The following is a 17079-nucleotide window of genomic DNA, read 5'->3' as shown; positions in this document are numbered from 1 at the left end:
CATTATTTAAGTAAATTAACATTTAATATTTTCTCTCATTTAGTTGTTCTGTATATTTCAGATACTATCAGGTTGTAACCAACACAAATAATGAGACATATATGACAATTTTTCATAGGAAGGCAGATTAAAATTAAGACTAAAATATAATATTAACTAATAAAATGAATATAAGTACTGGCACTGCATGAAAGAAACTGTAAAAGAAATATAATGTTTCACAGACAATTTTTATTAATAATAATTATATATATAATATACTCACAATTATTACATATAAAACACTACACTTACCAGTAATTTTAAAATTAAAAACTTTTATGATAATGGGCCAACAACATTACAGACTTTAAAAGTTAAGAAAATATAATTTTAATGTCTTTTCCATAGAAGAACACAAGTAATTTTACAAAATGCCAAATAACAAAATACAAACATATATGTGATTAATCATAGAAAATTCTTAAATAGAACTATTCTAAAACATTAAAAAAATTAATTTATTAGATAATTCTATTATCTATATAATTTTAAATAATAATTATCACATAATTCATTTAAAATAACATTTTATTATTACCATCAAATACTAACAAAGATAAATAATAATATCAAGGTACTTTAAATTATCTTAATTTTTCAAAAATAAAATAAATTATAATCATAAATTTATACAACTATAATCAATATTTAATAAAAGAAAAAAAAATTATAATAATGAAATAAATAAAATATAGTCTTGATACAAATAAATAATAAATATTAACATCAATAATATCATTACAATAACAATAAACATTAAAGAACATTCATAAAGCATTTTTCTTTTAACACAGCAATGAAATGTTTTGACATTTTAAAAAGTTACAACCATATTTCACTACAAGAGAACATTAATTACATGGATTTGTTTAATGGGAGATGCATTTATGGTTTAGATCCCTCTTATCAAATAAATCTTATAAAACATGGGAATTAACATCCATATATCTGAAGAAGTAATTAAAGATTTTGAGGAAATAATACAATATAATATATAATCACCATAATGATTAAAATATTTTAACCCTTCCTGTCATGTGCTGGAGCCATTCCAACAAGTCCTTTTGGTCACTCCAACTGTATGCCAGAGAGAATTAATCACAAATTTTCAAGATAGGTAACATACTACGATTTATATTTTGTGATGAAATTTATGATTAAAGATCGGCAAATTTGGGGAAACATTTTCAGAAAAATGTAACTGTATGTTAATATTTTTTATCTACAGCTATATTATAATAAATAACACTTTCTGCATCATGCTGGAACAGCAAAAATCTTCATATGTGATTTAACATGCTTCAATATATATCTTCAAATGATTAAAATAGGAAAAAATTAACTGAAATATTTTCAAACTAAAAAAATTAAAAAATCTTCAAACACACAATGCTGAAATCATTAAAAAGTATATGAAAATGGAACTCACAGATAATGTAAAACACAAATAGAAAGAGTTAATTTATTTTTGCAATATATCACTGAACATTTAATCAATGTTAAATCAGATTGCAAATGCCTATGACATCTATGTTCAATTATATAAATCTTACAATAAAAAAAAACCAGAACATTTTTACATGAATTTCACCATTATTAAAAACAAAACTTTACCCAGATACGTTTTGGGTAACATTAATTAACATAAAATCAAATTAGCCAAAATAGATTTTAAAAGTTTTAGAAAACAGAATTTTTTATAAAATAATTTAAGTTTAGTAACTTAGATACTAATAACAGAAAATTCTTCTTTTTTTAATTTATTTAACTTCCCATCCATTCCAGTGCCTGCAACACAATTAACATTATTTAAGTTCCCTAATCATTATTAAAAAAAATAAACAGTAATTAGAAAAACAAAATATGAATCCTAAAATACAATACAAAAAGGCTTTAAAAATAATACTTTCTTCCTGATGATGGAATTTTTTCCCAAACATCGCGTGGAATGTCAAACAGATATAGACATTATAATCATTCTAATAAATTAATAGGATCAGCTATTGCAGCACTTTTAAGTTAATAAAGAAAAAATACAATACAAGTATATTTGCACTACATAAACACCCTTTTACTCGTTCACCTTTCACAATTTTCTCAAAAACATATTCAAGTAGTCACAATCATAATAAAAAACATATGCAGCATCATATTTTTAAATTTTTGCTAAAAGTTGAATTATACTTAAATAATTTTTAAAGAGAATAGATTAAATTAGTTAGTTGAAATAGTTTATAAAAAAAAAAAAAAATAAAAACAGATATACAAATCACCCATAATTCTATGCTACTTATAAATTAAATTTATGATGCGCCAAGAAGGCATAATAAGTAGGTAGGTTATTTCATTTGCATCAGCAAATAACTAGTCACTGCCAGCACATGCAACTTCCTCTGGAAAAAGAGATGCATTGCATCCTCCAAACACTAGGGCCCTAAAAGGCGCTTTCCTGCTAGGCCAGAAGGCTCTAGCACCAAGGACTTCAGGAGATAGACTGAAGTGGAATCACACCAGCAGAATGAACACATACACGGGCTAGTCTCCCATGGTCAGCTCCGCTCAACAATTTCTCCCTGGTCTAAAGGAACAGAACACATAAATAATTCCATCCATAAATATAACCGCAACTAAATAAATAACTACCCGGCCAATAAAAGAAAGGCGCAACAGATAGGGACTTTAGTCTCGGTTCTGTGATTAGTAGGGAGATAAATTTCCCTGTTATCCTTACATTCCATTCCACTCCAAGTAACTAGTAACTTTAATTCCTGAGTCTAATAGACCATCAGGATAACCCTGACAAAAATGGATGGAATTATAAAATTGGGAGTAATTAAAATTGGAATTTGGAGTAAACTGGCTGCTTAAATAGGATTGAGAACAGTTTGAGATGGAGACTGTTAACGTGTAACAATAAGAAGTAGCTATGACTCGCATGACCAAGGAAGTGTGCTGATGTACAAAACATGTTAGTATCCAACCATAAAGGTTCTCAGTGATTAAACATTACAAATCACAAAACAGGTATGGGTTATTATATAGAGCAAACTGATTTTATTTTGTACTGAAGGTGAAAATAAAACGTAGTATGGCATAAAAACCAATGGGAAATAAATTATTATTCTGAGTTTGTTAGGCGCTACAACAATTTGGCAAATACACAAGCTGTTCCTACAAATGATGCAACCACCATCATGAATAATAACCAATCCCATGGCAGGTTTACTAAAGCAAGTGAGGAGTAAAGTGGTTTCCCATAAACTTCAAAGAGTTAGATAAGTTGATGCATATCAGCATGTCAAGCTCACTATGTAGGTGATAATTTAGCCCTGAAAATGGCACTGTAACTTCACACAGTATAATGATACTGGCTGTATAATGATCATAATTATTCAAAGCGAAAATAATTTGGACTGGTACCTCTTATATCTCACGTACTTTACATACATTACATTCATAAGACTGAAATAGATAGTGTAAAACAACAAATCAACATATACCTAGCCGTTATGAAACTGCATTATATATATTGTTTTTACTAAAACTGTTCAATATTATTGTATCTTATTACAAATTAATAAATAATATACTTATTACAAATTTAATAAATAGTATAATGAAAAAGGGCCATTTTCTGAATAAAATGTTCTAAACATAACTCATACACTACTGATCAAGTATTGTTAGATCAAAATTCTTTAATATTTAACAAAAAGCAAGTGCAACTTGGTTTTACATTAAATTGTAAGTTCCTACATATTTATTAAATAAATAAAATTTTTATTTTGATTAATGTTAACACATTATATAGATCATATCTCAGAAATGAGGTGGTATGCTTTACTATAGATAAACAAAGGAACTGCCCAAGGATGGATTAAGGGAAACCATAGTAAGATGTTAAAGCAACATTACAAAACACATAATTAATCATAACATAAAGAAGAGGCTGAAGTTCATATTAATATTTTAAAACATAAATACATGTAATAATACTGAAGTAAATATGAGAAGTTAAATATATAAAAATAATAAAATAAATCATCACAGTTCAAAAAGTGATAATGAAAATTATATGAGCACACATTTATGTACATGTTACATGGAAATGCAGAAATTCAAGTTTTTTTTTTATTTTTTAATTAGTATTACTTAAAACCTCACTGATAAAAGTAATATTTCTGAAAAGGGAAATTTAAAAAATTTTATTTTAAATAAATTGGAAGAAAGATCTTTTAAATTGTTCAGCAATTAATTGCAAATGGTGATGCAAGTATAATAAGGCACTTTCTCATAAGCGAAAGTATTGTGTAGAATTAAACTAAAACAGTTCTGTTGTCGGATTGACAAAAGTGGATTTTTTTCTTTTTTTTTAGCAACGGTTGCATGTTCATAAATATAAACACACAAATAAGTTAATATTTTTTATTTACTTAATATCAGTTAACATGATTCATATTTGTGGGCATCATAGAATGATCCGACAGCCCATTTTTGTAATTTGAAAACTAATTCTGACTTTTTATGAAGCCCAAAGAAATAATGTTATACTTCTAATAGTAATTTATTTACGCATAATGTGATTTTGCTAGAAATGAAATCAATTTGATCATCTGAAGAAAATTTGTCATCTAATAAAAATCTACAAAGTTTGCATTACTATTTGTTGCATTAGGCAACAGAATTACTATCATTGTTAATGGAAATGCTATTCATACGATTAGCAATGTCATGTCTACCTGAGAAGCATGAACAACAATTATGCCTAATACTAAAAATACAATTTACTACTTCCTCTGAAAACTGCATATTTAATAAAACTATTAACATCAATCTATAGACAAGTATATGTAGAATATTTAATAATTTTTTTTTTTTGTCTTCAGTCATTTGACTGGTTTGATGCAGCTCTCCAAGATTCCCTATCTAGTCCTAGTCGTTTCATTTCAGTATACCCTCTACATCCTACATCCCTAACAATATGTTTTACATATTCCAAACGTGGCCTGCCTACACAATTTTTCCATTCTACCTGTCCTTCCAATATTAAAGCGACTATTTCAGGATGCCTTAGTATGTGGCCTATAAGTCTGTCTCTTCTTTTAACTACATTTTTCCAAATGCTTCTTTCTTCATCTATTTGCCGCAATACCTCTTCATTTGTCACTTTATCCACCCATCTGATTTTTAACATTCTCCTATAGCACCACATTTCAAAAGCTTCTAACCTTTTCTTCTCAGATACTCCGATTGTCCAAGTTTCACTTCCATATAAAGCGACACTCCAAACATACACTATCAAAAATCTTTTCCTGACATTTAAATTAATTTTTGATGTAAACAAATTATATTTCTTACTGAAGGCTCGTTTAGCTTGTGCTATTCGGCATTTTATATCGCTCCTGCTTCGTCCATCTTCAGTAATTCTACTTCCTAAATAACAAAATTCTACCTCCATAATCTTTTCTCCTCCTATTTTCACATTCAGTGGTCCATCTTTGTTATTTCTACTACATTTCAGTACTTTTGTTTTGTTCTTGTTTATTTTCATGCGATAGTTCTTGCGTAGGACTTCATCTATGCTGTTCATTGTTTCTTCTAAATCCTTTTTATTCTCGGCTAGAATTACTATACCTCACTAATTCCTACTATAATCACCTTTACCCTATCCATTCCCCTTTTTAAATTTTCTACCCTACCAACCTTTTTTAAACTTCTAACATTCCACGCTCCGACTCGTAGAATGTTATTTTTTACTTTTCTGGTGACTCCTTCCTTAGTAGTCCCACCCGGAGATCCGAACGGGGGACTATTTTACCTCCGGAATATTTTACCAAGGAAGGCACCTCCATTATTATTATGTGAAAATGCAGAGAGCCACATTTTCTTGAAAAAAAAAAAACAGCTGTAGTTTTCCATTGCTTTCAGCTGCGCAGTACTCAGAGGACTGAGTGATGTTGATATGGCCGTTTAAGTCATTGTGACTCACACCCCTAACAACTACTGAAAGAGCTGCTGCCCTCTTTCAGGAATCATTCCTTAGTCTGGCTCTCAACAGATAACTCTCCGATATGGTTGCACCTTCGGTCCAGCTACTCTGTATTCCTGAGCACTCAAGCCCCCTCACCAACGGCAAGGTCTCATGATTCATAGAGGAGGATTTAATAATGAAACTACATAAACTTTGGATAACAAAACTGTCTTTAAACTTATTTTTAATTGCCTTCAGTGCATCATCCTAACACACACACACACACATTATATATAAATGCGAAAGTTTCTGTTTGTTAGTTTGCAACAGCATTATACAAGAACCGACCGACCGTTGCTTTCAAATTTTCAGGACACATTAGCATTATCCCACGGAAGGATTTAAGTATAAATCAAGGCCCTAGCCCCTTGGAGGTGAAGTTGTGAATTAAAGAAACAAACTTTTTACTTCATTATATTTCCGTTGTGGCAACAGAAATATAATAAAGTAAAATGACTAATTCAGTTTTCTTAAATGAATACCTATAAAATATTTAATAATCACACTACTATTCTATCTTTTCTAATTTAATTTTTCCCCCAAAAGTCTGAATACCTCCTTCTTCATAGTTTCCTTTGCTCTTTTCTTTTTTTGTACATAACATCCCTTTTCATTATTTATTTTTCTTATTCCTTCCGTGTAGTTTTTCAATATTTTTCATTATGTCCTCTAGAAAGAGATTGAATCTAGGGCAAACAACTGCCGCTAAGCAAAGCAGCAATTTGCAAGAACAAGAAACCAGAGTCAAGAGATCAGGGGATGGAGGTTAAAAGAGCATATAAATGCAAAAGGATCTTATAACCATGAGGATAACAAATGCATCAGGGGTCCAAACTACATGGTTGAGCAAGTGAAGTGAGCAGTAAAACTTTCCAATATCAGACACAGCTCAGAAACAAAAATCTGTCCGCTATTTAGAGGTGTCTGCTATTCAGAAAAATGTGAGTAGTTTATGTTCAGTTATTGTACAGAAAAAAAATTTGAATAGAACGACAGTATTGTGTTATTTTATGTAAATTAAAATTAAAATGCTGATTAAAATGACTAAAAATTCATATTTAAAAAAAATTGTTTTTATGAAAATAAAACACTGTTCTCTATGTTCATATTTGAATATAAAAAATAATACTGTACTACTGTAACCAACCAACAAAATAAGAGAATAAAATTACTATACGTTACTAAAGAGGAATAAAAACAATGTAAGCTACAAAAGTATCAATCAAAGAAGTTACAGTATATAAGAATATTAATACAAATGTACAAAAAATAATGTAAAAATCAGAATAAAAAATCAAATATGAATACATTCGATTTAGTTATAGGTAGATGGTTTTAAACAGCTGTCCATTTTAGTTTGAATTACGTCCTAGTGCATATTTTTTTTTAATAAGTGACTGCATTCCTGATATTAAAATAACACCTTCTGGTAATCCTTTTTGTTAAGAAATATTGGTTTAATGTTCTAATCTCTTCTGCTGCTTTCTTACTCGTGATGGGAAATTTGTGTTCCATTGTCATCAGAGTTATTATTGTTCGTTTTGGAAATAGCCAAATCTGAGGCAGCAATACAATCACAGATGTCAGCTGATAGGTACTTTTTATTGAGTGTCTTGTCTATGTTGGGGTAGTCTTTGTAGTTTCCAAATGTATCAATAAGTTCTTGTAATTTACTCTGTTCCAGATAATTTTCATTTGGTACAGTAAGATTTTCAATGTCAGAATTGAAGTTAGTTGTGGAGGTTTAATACTGGCTTTTACAAAACAATTTCTTATTGTCATAGTAGTAACCTGCTTTACAGCCATACAAATAAAAAAACTGCTTTCAACACACTAATGATTTTAGAAAGCTCATCAGCATATGCAACTTTATTGTTGACAATAAGTTCAATAACAACTTTTTCCTGTACTGGATCAGTTCTGAATGATCCCCTGATCAAGCAGCTGACAAACTGCAGTAGTATTTGGGAAAAGGAATATCAATTTTATATTTTCTAAGCTAATGTTAAGGTGAGATTTGCAATGACCAAGAATAGTATGAATTTCCTGTTTTCCCTTCCCATTCTATTATCAAAGCTTAAAAACCAATATGTTCCTAGTCATACAAGATTTTTTATCTGTACACATTTGAATTTATGTTCATGCCCTTAAAACAGCATGGCTTTGCTGATTATTAATGGTGTTTTTACTTCATCTGACATACTCACAGCCAAAATCTGTCAGTCAGTCTTTCTTTTTATATTTTCCCCTGTGTATTTTTCTTTCTAACATATTGTTTTACTATGCAAAACCCAGAAAAAAGACCAGTATCATCACAATAAAAAAATGTTTCTTTAATTATAATTCACATATATTTATTTAAGTTTTCCTTCCACTCAGACACCAAATTTTCATCTACAGCCCCAGCTTCACCACAAATATTTTTAGATGAAATATTATGTCTAATTTGGAATTTATCTAACCAACCCCCTTGATGTTTTAAACTCATCATAACCAACTTCTTTAGCAATTTCTAGGGCTTTTGACTGTCATTTTCAGTACATGACTTTAGGATATCAAGTTTGCTTTTTAACATATCGCTTATCTGATTTTCCTAACATCAAAATGTTTTGCCATATCACACACACACACTGATTTTTTTTCTTTTATAACTGCTACTTTTTCTTTTAATGTCAAATGTTTATGTGTTTGATATATTTCAAGTGGCGGTAATGATGATTGTAAAGATTTTTATAAAATACACAAAGTTGAAAGTACAGTAAATGTATATACAGAAAATGTACTACAATAAAAAAAATATAGGACTATAACGTAACAGAAATATTACACATGATCATTGTACAAGGTGTGTTCAAAAAGTAACGAGAATTTAGAAATTTTGCATGTTGTATTAGTCCGATTCTCAGCATTTTTCGTTGTTATATTGGTAAACATGCCTGAAAAGTATCTGTACATTTTTAGCTATATTGGATGTTTAGTCTGTTGTCAGCTGTCAAAAGCATAACACATGTTTTGGTGCGAGCAGCGATTTTTTATTGGTATAAATAATGGAAAAGAGAATTTGTATTACATTTTGCTATAAGAATGGAGTAAAGTGTAGCAATGTTTTAAAAAAAGTTAAATATTGTTTTTGATGAGAGTCTGCTAAGAGTAAAGCAAGGGTTTACTGGTGATAATAAGCATTTCCAAGAAGGTCGTGAAGACATTGAAGATGACAAGCACCCTGGATGCCCCAGCACATCAACAACTGATGAAAACATGGAAAAAGTGAAAGAAACGATTATGAATGATCGCTGAATCACAATCAGAGAAGTGGCTGATGATGTTGGGATATCAACTGGCTCAAGCCATGAATTTTTTTGGATGTTTTGGGTATGAAACGTGTGACAGTAAAATTTGTTCCAAAATTGTTAAATTTTGAACAAAAACAGCAACAAATAGAAGATGCTCAAGGGTGGCTAAATGAAGTCAACAACGATGCAGAACTACTGAAACGTGTCATAACAGATGATGAAACATGGGTTTATTTATATAAACCCATTTTCGACATGGGTTTTTTATGTCGAAAATAAGGCTTAATCATCCCAGTAGAGGCATTCCAGATCACCAAGACCGAAAAAAGCTTGACAAGAACGATCAAATGTGAAGGTAGTTCATCATGAGTTCTTGCCACATGGTCAAATGATCAATAAAGAGTATTATCTACAAGTTCAACGCTGTTTGCGTGAAGCAATCCCGGATCTGTGGCAAAACTCCCGGATTTGTGGCAAAACAATTCACGGCTTTTGCACCAGATAATACACCTGCTCACACTTCATTACTTGTTCGTCACTTTTTAGCAAAAAACAACACTGCAATGATACCCTAGCCGCCATATTTGCCAGACATGGCCCCATGTTGACTTTTTTCTATTACCAAAAATAAAGAGAACCTTAAAGGGTCATCATTTTACAAGCATAGATGAGATTAAAAGTGAATAGCTGAAAGAGCTAAACACTATTCTAAAGATCGAGTTCCAGAAGTGTTTTGGGGATTGGAAAAAGTGCTGGCATAAGTGTATAATATGTAATGGGGACTATTTTGAAGGGGGTAACATTAATGTAAACGAATAAATAAAATTCTTTCCAAGAAACAAAAATTGTTACTTTTTGAACACACCTCATACAGTGTACACTTGCACAGCAAATAATGATGAATCATGCTGGATGATGAGTTGATTGAAATCATAACATCAACATCTAGGCAGGAAATAATGCAATTCACAATAGATAAAAAAAATGAATGATGCTGTATATAAAATAAAACAACAAAAATTAAAATTTTTATTCCTGTTGTCCATTTTTCAGAACTGATTGAACAGTTTTTAACACGTTGACTGCCGACCACTCCAATCAGAGTATTTCGGCTTCCTTTAGGAGTGCCACCCACTCCGGCATTATTGAAATTTGTGTGTTATTGTCTTGACATCCTTTTAAAACAGTATTTTTATACGGTACGCGTACCGGTTTCGCATTTTTTTTCTGGCAACGTCATACAAAATGGCGGATAAACCAGGACCTTCAGGACTGTTCTTAAAAAAATCTGGCGATTTTAAAAAACATAATCAGTTATCTAATGATCGACTAATTCATTATTTGGAAAACAGTGATATAAGTGACGATAGTTTTCCCTAGATTTTTTCGAGTTAATCTTTCACGATAATTTTTTGCAAACTGTTGTACATGAGATAAATGAATACGCTGTGGAAGTTTTTTGCCGACCAGGAAGGGAAGATCTCGTATAATGGATTGGAAGGAGTTAACATTAGAAGAGTTAAAAGTTTTCCTAGGTTTGCTGCTTCACACAGGTACTATTTCATTGTCCCGACTGAATGACTATTGGAAGACCGATCCCCTTTTCGATATTCCCGTTTTTCGAAATTACATGTCACAAAACAGATTTCTTTTAATATTAAGATGTCTGCATTTTACGTCTAATCATAATGATGATGATCGTTTAGGAAAAATAAGATCAGTAATTGATTCTTTTAATAAAAGAATTAACAAAATTTACTACCCAGGCAAACAATTGTCTGTAGACGAAGCTATGGTTCTCTGGCGTGGCAGATTACAATTTTGCCAATATATAAAAAATAAACGCCACAAATACGGCATTAAATTGTATATGCTGACAGAACCAAAGTTTAGTTCTTAAATTTCATGTTTATCAAGGGTCCTCTGATGTTCATAATGGTGCTGGTCCCACAGACAAAGCAGTATTGCATTTACTGGATGAGAAGTTACGAAATGGGGATGCAGTGTACACTGATAATTTTTATAATAGTGTGGGTTTGGCTATGAAATTATTAGAACACAATACATACTGTACTGGAACCTTTCGAGCAGATAGAAAGAATAACCCGAAAGAAGTCATCACTTTAAACCTGAAACGGGGAGGAAAATAAATCCATGTTTTGTAATGGCGTTCATGTTGGTAAATGACGGGACAAAAGAAATGTAACACATTTCTACTGAATTTGGGAATGAAATGAAAATGATCACAAACAAAAGAGGAGTAGAAACTGAGAAGCCAATTGCAATAATAAATTCATGTCTGGGTTAGATAGGCATGACCAAATGATGGCATATTATCCATGTAGTCGTAAAACCTTACGATGGTACAAGAAACTTTTTATACATGTATTGCAATTAGGTGTTGTAAATGCATATTATCTTCACAACCAGTATGTTAAACCTGGACGATTGTATGAGTTTCGTTTGGAAATAATAAGAGGGTTGTTGTCATCTCGTACATCGATACCAGTACAACGTAACAGAAAACTGAATCTTACAGAAAAGAGTACCCACCAGATTAGCAAAATCGAAAAAACGGCTAAAGAACAAAAAGGATTGAAAGAATCGAAGCGAGTCAGCAGAAAGGAATGCAAGTTGTGCAGAAAGAAAAACGTTAGAAAGCAAACTATTTGTGAGTGCAAGATGTGTTTTGGAAATCCAGGTTTATGCATAAACTGTTTTGATGAATATCACAAAATGTTAAGCAAAAATTGATGTTTAATTATTTCATTTTATCTATTTTCATTTTATTGTACTCAATTTAATTCTTTTTCCTTTTTAAACTTAAAATGTCATAATAAAGACACGTTTTCATTATTAGATTAGAAAAGTTATTTTTTATTATTGTATTTTTTTTTAATTTAACTCAATTTCTTTTTAATTTTTTAAACTTACAATTTATTAATCAAACCTTTATTTCATTACAAGAATGGATTTATTGTTTCATTGCCTAAAATTCACACACTCCGATCGGAGTTTTAGGCACCAATTAAAAAAAATCGGTAAAGGTTGCCGATCACTCTGATCAGAGTTAAATAATAAATTTTTATAATTTTTAAATAAATAAATAATGAAAATGACATTTTTAAAGCTCCTCCCTCATAATGTAAGATCATTTTAACTGAAAAAAGGTAAAAAAACTGAGCGGCATCGGCAGTTATAATCCGTTTTTTTCTTTCGGCAGTTAAAGGTAAATTCATTGTCCATGTCTGTTGTTTAGTATTTTATCCACTAATACCACTATGAAACTGCCGGGGGATTTAAGTGTCCAGTATTGAAAGGAATCCATTACTGGATTCCTTTTGTGTTTATTAAGGGAAGCTTCAATGTACACACACACACACACACACACATGCATGCGCGCGCACAGTTCTTTGAGTCCTGCCAACAATGAACATGGTTAACTACCACCATATCATCTAGTATAGAACTGCTGAACAAGAAAGGAATGAAGTAAATAAACCTCATGAATATATAAATGATGTAAAAAAACTTCAAACAAATTCTGCATGTTTACAGCAGGACTTGATTTTTCTTAGATTTTCATGAAACCCAGCAATATAAAAGGAAATCATGTTTTATATAATAAAGTGAAATAGTTACTAATCCTATAATTACTGTACCTCTGTTGGGCATGCTTATTCACAAGATGGGAAGATAAGGTAATAATTGGGCGTTCAAAGTCATCACCATCATTTGTAACAACAGTTACACGACCGCTTGAGTAAGGACAATCAAAACCTGAAACAAACAATATTCTAATAAGCAAAATTTCATATTTACACTTCACTACACATTTACACTAAGACCAGTTCATTATTAGTAACGTACAACATTTTTTTTTATTTTTTTTATTCTATTAATGTTTAACGATACATTAAACTGACATTAAACCCTAACAGCTGAACTGTTAGGGTTACAGATCTTTACTTCTTAAACCAAAAAATTTAAAAACATAATGGTGATAGTAATTATGTGTGTAACCAGAATGGGACTTGTGTTATAACCAATATAGAAATGCAGTCGAGAACAACTACATTAATAACAGATTATAATTCGTAAGTTTAGGTTATACAACTGAAATATCTATTCTTCAAACAGGATAATTCTTCATTTTTAAGCTACCTCTTTTATATCTCTTTGTCCTTTTAAGCTAAAGGAAACATTTTGTACTTTCAAATCAAAATGTAGTTTGTATACTAAAATCAGTCTGAAATTCTATCTAGGAATAGAATGTAGAAAGTAAAGTTCTGTCGTGATATGCTTTTGTCAAATATTTCTAGCACTTTCAGAAAATCCCTTTCAGAGAATGGTTTAAAGGTAAAAACAAAGTTGTTCTCATAAAATATTGGATTTAATATCTATTAGTGTTGAATTTCAAGCTTCTATCATAATAGCTTCAAGAGAATGCTTCTATCTTCCAGCATTCTCTTAACTCTCTAAGACAGACCTTACATTTTATCTAGGCCATTCAATCCAATTATGAATTACTTCAAGATAAGTAAATTCTTACACTTCGCACTAAATATTATTCTTTCAAGCAGGAAAATCTTTTGTAAATATTACTGTTTAGTATTACTGAAGTAAATATTCTTGAAAAATTTCACTGTTTTATCTCAAGTGTGGTAAGATATGTTAGTTTTGCAAAATCAGTTTGCACTCCTTTCACCCTTGTAAGAAGTAAGAAAAAACATTTTTAGCAAATAACTTATTACTTGAGTAACAAAAAAAAAAATCAGATTTCAAGTTTCTAGCTCTTCATTTCTGGCACCTCCTTTCAAACATTCTTTAATCTCAATTAAAATAATTTTTTTTTGCTTTTAGTAAAGGCACTGAAAATTAATGGAATAAATTTCAAATTTCTAGCTATTCATGAAGTAGGAGAATTACTGAAAAGCGAGTCAATGAAGGTTTCTCCATTTATATATATACAAATTTCTTTAAATACTTTAACAGTTTTATTTTAATAAAAATACTTTTAATAAGAGCATGTCAAATCAAAGGTACTGTAAATAACTTTTAAAAATGGGGGAAAAAATTCAATTAAAATTATGGTGCTGAGTAAGAGACAAAAACAGCACCCACTGTAAATAGATATCTCAACATTTTGAATATACCTGAAAGTAGCATCCTTGAAAACGCACGATGTGATGTAATATTAGGTTAATGTGTTAATAGTAGTCACATTTGAAAATTTTTTTTTACAAATTTTTTAATTAATTACATTATCAAAATATATAACCCCTTACTTTCAAATGTAGTTTTTTCAACCACAAACTACTAGTTCCACTGCAGAGAAGTTTCTTAATTCCAGCCTCAAAGAAGTCTTTCAGTCACTTCTCAAATCACCTTTGTGATGCCTAGGCCTTGGTGTTACATTTTAATTACTGCCCCTTATAATTCTTTAATAGTTCAATTAATGGTAGGAGACAAAAATGAGATTGTTTGGTAGGAGATAGTACAAGATTGGTAGGAGGAGCTACAACATCACATTTACCACCATTGCTAAAGTAGCAGCATGAGAACAAGCATTGTCCTAAAGATTTGAAAACTGGATTTTTGCTTAATCAGCAAAAACAAATCGGGGAGGGGTTTGCTTACCCCCTAGAATGGATTATTGGTTTTAATTTTCATTTAATGTTATTTTATAATGCCAAAGCTGATAAATCTCACACGATAAGCCACAATCCATTCATCGAGCATGTTCATTTCACTCACCTCACTCACTCTCTCATATACACATACACACCCTTTTTTTACAAACTGTTTTTGCCATTTGTACAATCTTGCCTTTAACAATATTATATTACAAGCTGTGCATAAATCAAGTAAAAATTTAAGAATATTTGACTCCATTTGAGAGAAATTTGATAGGATTTGTATACATTACTCAGCATTTCTTATCCCAACATTTAACCAGTGAAAGCTTGCACAATTTAAAAATTTTAATTGTCTCTCAACAAGCATGGACATAAATGTGTTATGGTAATGAAATTCTTGCTTACATTTGAATCGAATAGTTCAAATATAGATGAGAAAATTGTACACTCAGAAAATACAAGAGTTTAATCTGCCTTCCTCCAACAGCATTTCACCTTCATATATGTAGTGAATTATGTTAATTAATTATTTTAATTTTTTTTATACAGCTTTAAAATATTTTGATTACTTAGATTATTTTTTCAAAATGAACTGAAAATATTATATTTATAAATAAGCAAATAATTAAAAGTCTTTCTTATTCAAAGTAAAATGTTTTGCTGTTTTAAAGCAAAATTTTCCTTTATCAATTAATGATTATTGAATTTAAATTGTAAAAATAAACCATGAATTGAATTATAATAAAATAAAAAAAATGTTAATACTGTACATGCCAGTGGCAGGTGCTAGTCATTTATAGATGAATGACAAGTTTGTATCCTGCATTACATTAAGGTAATGCTATGAGCTATAGTTACTAATGATAAGGTATATAGATATAATACAACTAAATTTATAATATTAGATATAAAAGATATGTACACAAACATTGACACTAATAAAACCATAAATAGAATTAATAATAATTTAACTAGATAAAAAATGATGAATTTTGTCAAAATTATGTCAATATTAAACAGCATTGACTGTTTGGACATAAAATTTAACAAAAATTTGATTATTAATAAAATCAATACAGACATATATAGAAAGCAAACCAAACAAGATACTATATACATTTCAAATCTTTTCATTCTTGGAGTTAAAAAATGGCAACCTTTAATTCACTAATTTACAGAGCAATAAAATACTTAAAACACAATAATATAAAATGAAATAATGAAATAAATAACATTAAATATATAGCTTTAAATAATGGATATGATACTAACTTAATAAATAAATTACATACCAGAATAAAAAATAAAATATACATAAAGGACAAAATAAAACAAACGAATAAGAATACAATAAATGAATATGCTAAAATTGAATACAGTATAAATTATAAAAAATTTAATAAAATATTTAATTAAAAACAGCGTATACAACAAATAATAAAATAACAAAATACATAAATAATGAGGATCCTTCTATAACAATAAATCATGACAACAATTATAATTTGGAAAATCAAGGAGAGTATAGTCTCAATTGTGAAAACTGTGACCTAAAATAGATTGTAATAACAAATCTTTAATTCTCCATAAGAATTACAGAACATATTAATTGTATAATTAATAATAATAAAGAAAAACTAATTTTGCTAAACACATTTTAGAAACTGACATAATTATAATGCTAACACATTTATTAAAATATTAGAATACACCAACAATTATCATAAAACCAGCATATTAGAAAAATTTCATATATATTTGAATAATAAAAAATTAATGAACAAGCAAGTCAAATTCAATAATGATATCCTATGTAAACAAATTATACAATAATTATTAATTAATATGTTGGTACTATTTCATTTCATATTTTTCATAACAGTCGTAAACATCTTACAGACATGGCATTACATTTTTATTAATATATAATTTATTTTATTAATTGACAATCGACTATTATGAACGTAAAAATTTTAAGATCAATTTAATTATAATTGTGCATAAAAAATTATATACAAGAATATTGATTAATAACTTTAAATAATTCCTGATGATGGTGAAGTGACTCTGAAAA

General features: G+C 29.5%; 1 protein-coding gene across 2 annotated transcripts in view; it reads right to left on the bottom strand.

Annotated features, from left to right (window-relative positions):
- Positions 1–211: 211 nt before the first annotated feature.
- The window catches only part of LOC142323107 (uncharacterized), a 47458-nt gene continuing 30590 nt past the window's right edge, over positions 212–17079 (bottom strand). Inside the window, exons 7-8 of one of the 2 annotated variants that reach the window (XM_075362297.1) lie at positions 13029–13146; positions 212–1830 (exon numbers count right to left, since the gene is read on the bottom strand). In XM_075362297.1, the coding sequence (XP_075218412.1) occupies positions 1803–1830; positions 13029–13146 (146 nt within the window). In that variant the 3' untranslated portion in view covers positions 212–1802. Of the gene's footprint in view, positions 1831–2324; positions 2621–13028; positions 13147–17079 lie in introns of those variants that run through there. The other variant, XM_075362298.1, reaches the window with a different exon arrangement.

Source organism: Lycorma delicatula, chromosome 4 (genome assembly GCF_047948215.1).
Source record: "Lycorma delicatula isolate Av1 chromosome 4, ASM4794821v1, whole genome shotgun sequence".
In the NCBI taxonomy this organism is placed as follows: domain Eukaryota; kingdom Metazoa; phylum Arthropoda; class Insecta; order Hemiptera; family Fulgoridae; genus Lycorma; species Lycorma delicatula.
Note: the sequence above shows the minus strand (reverse complement) of the source record. Positions and strands in the feature narration are given on the sequence as shown.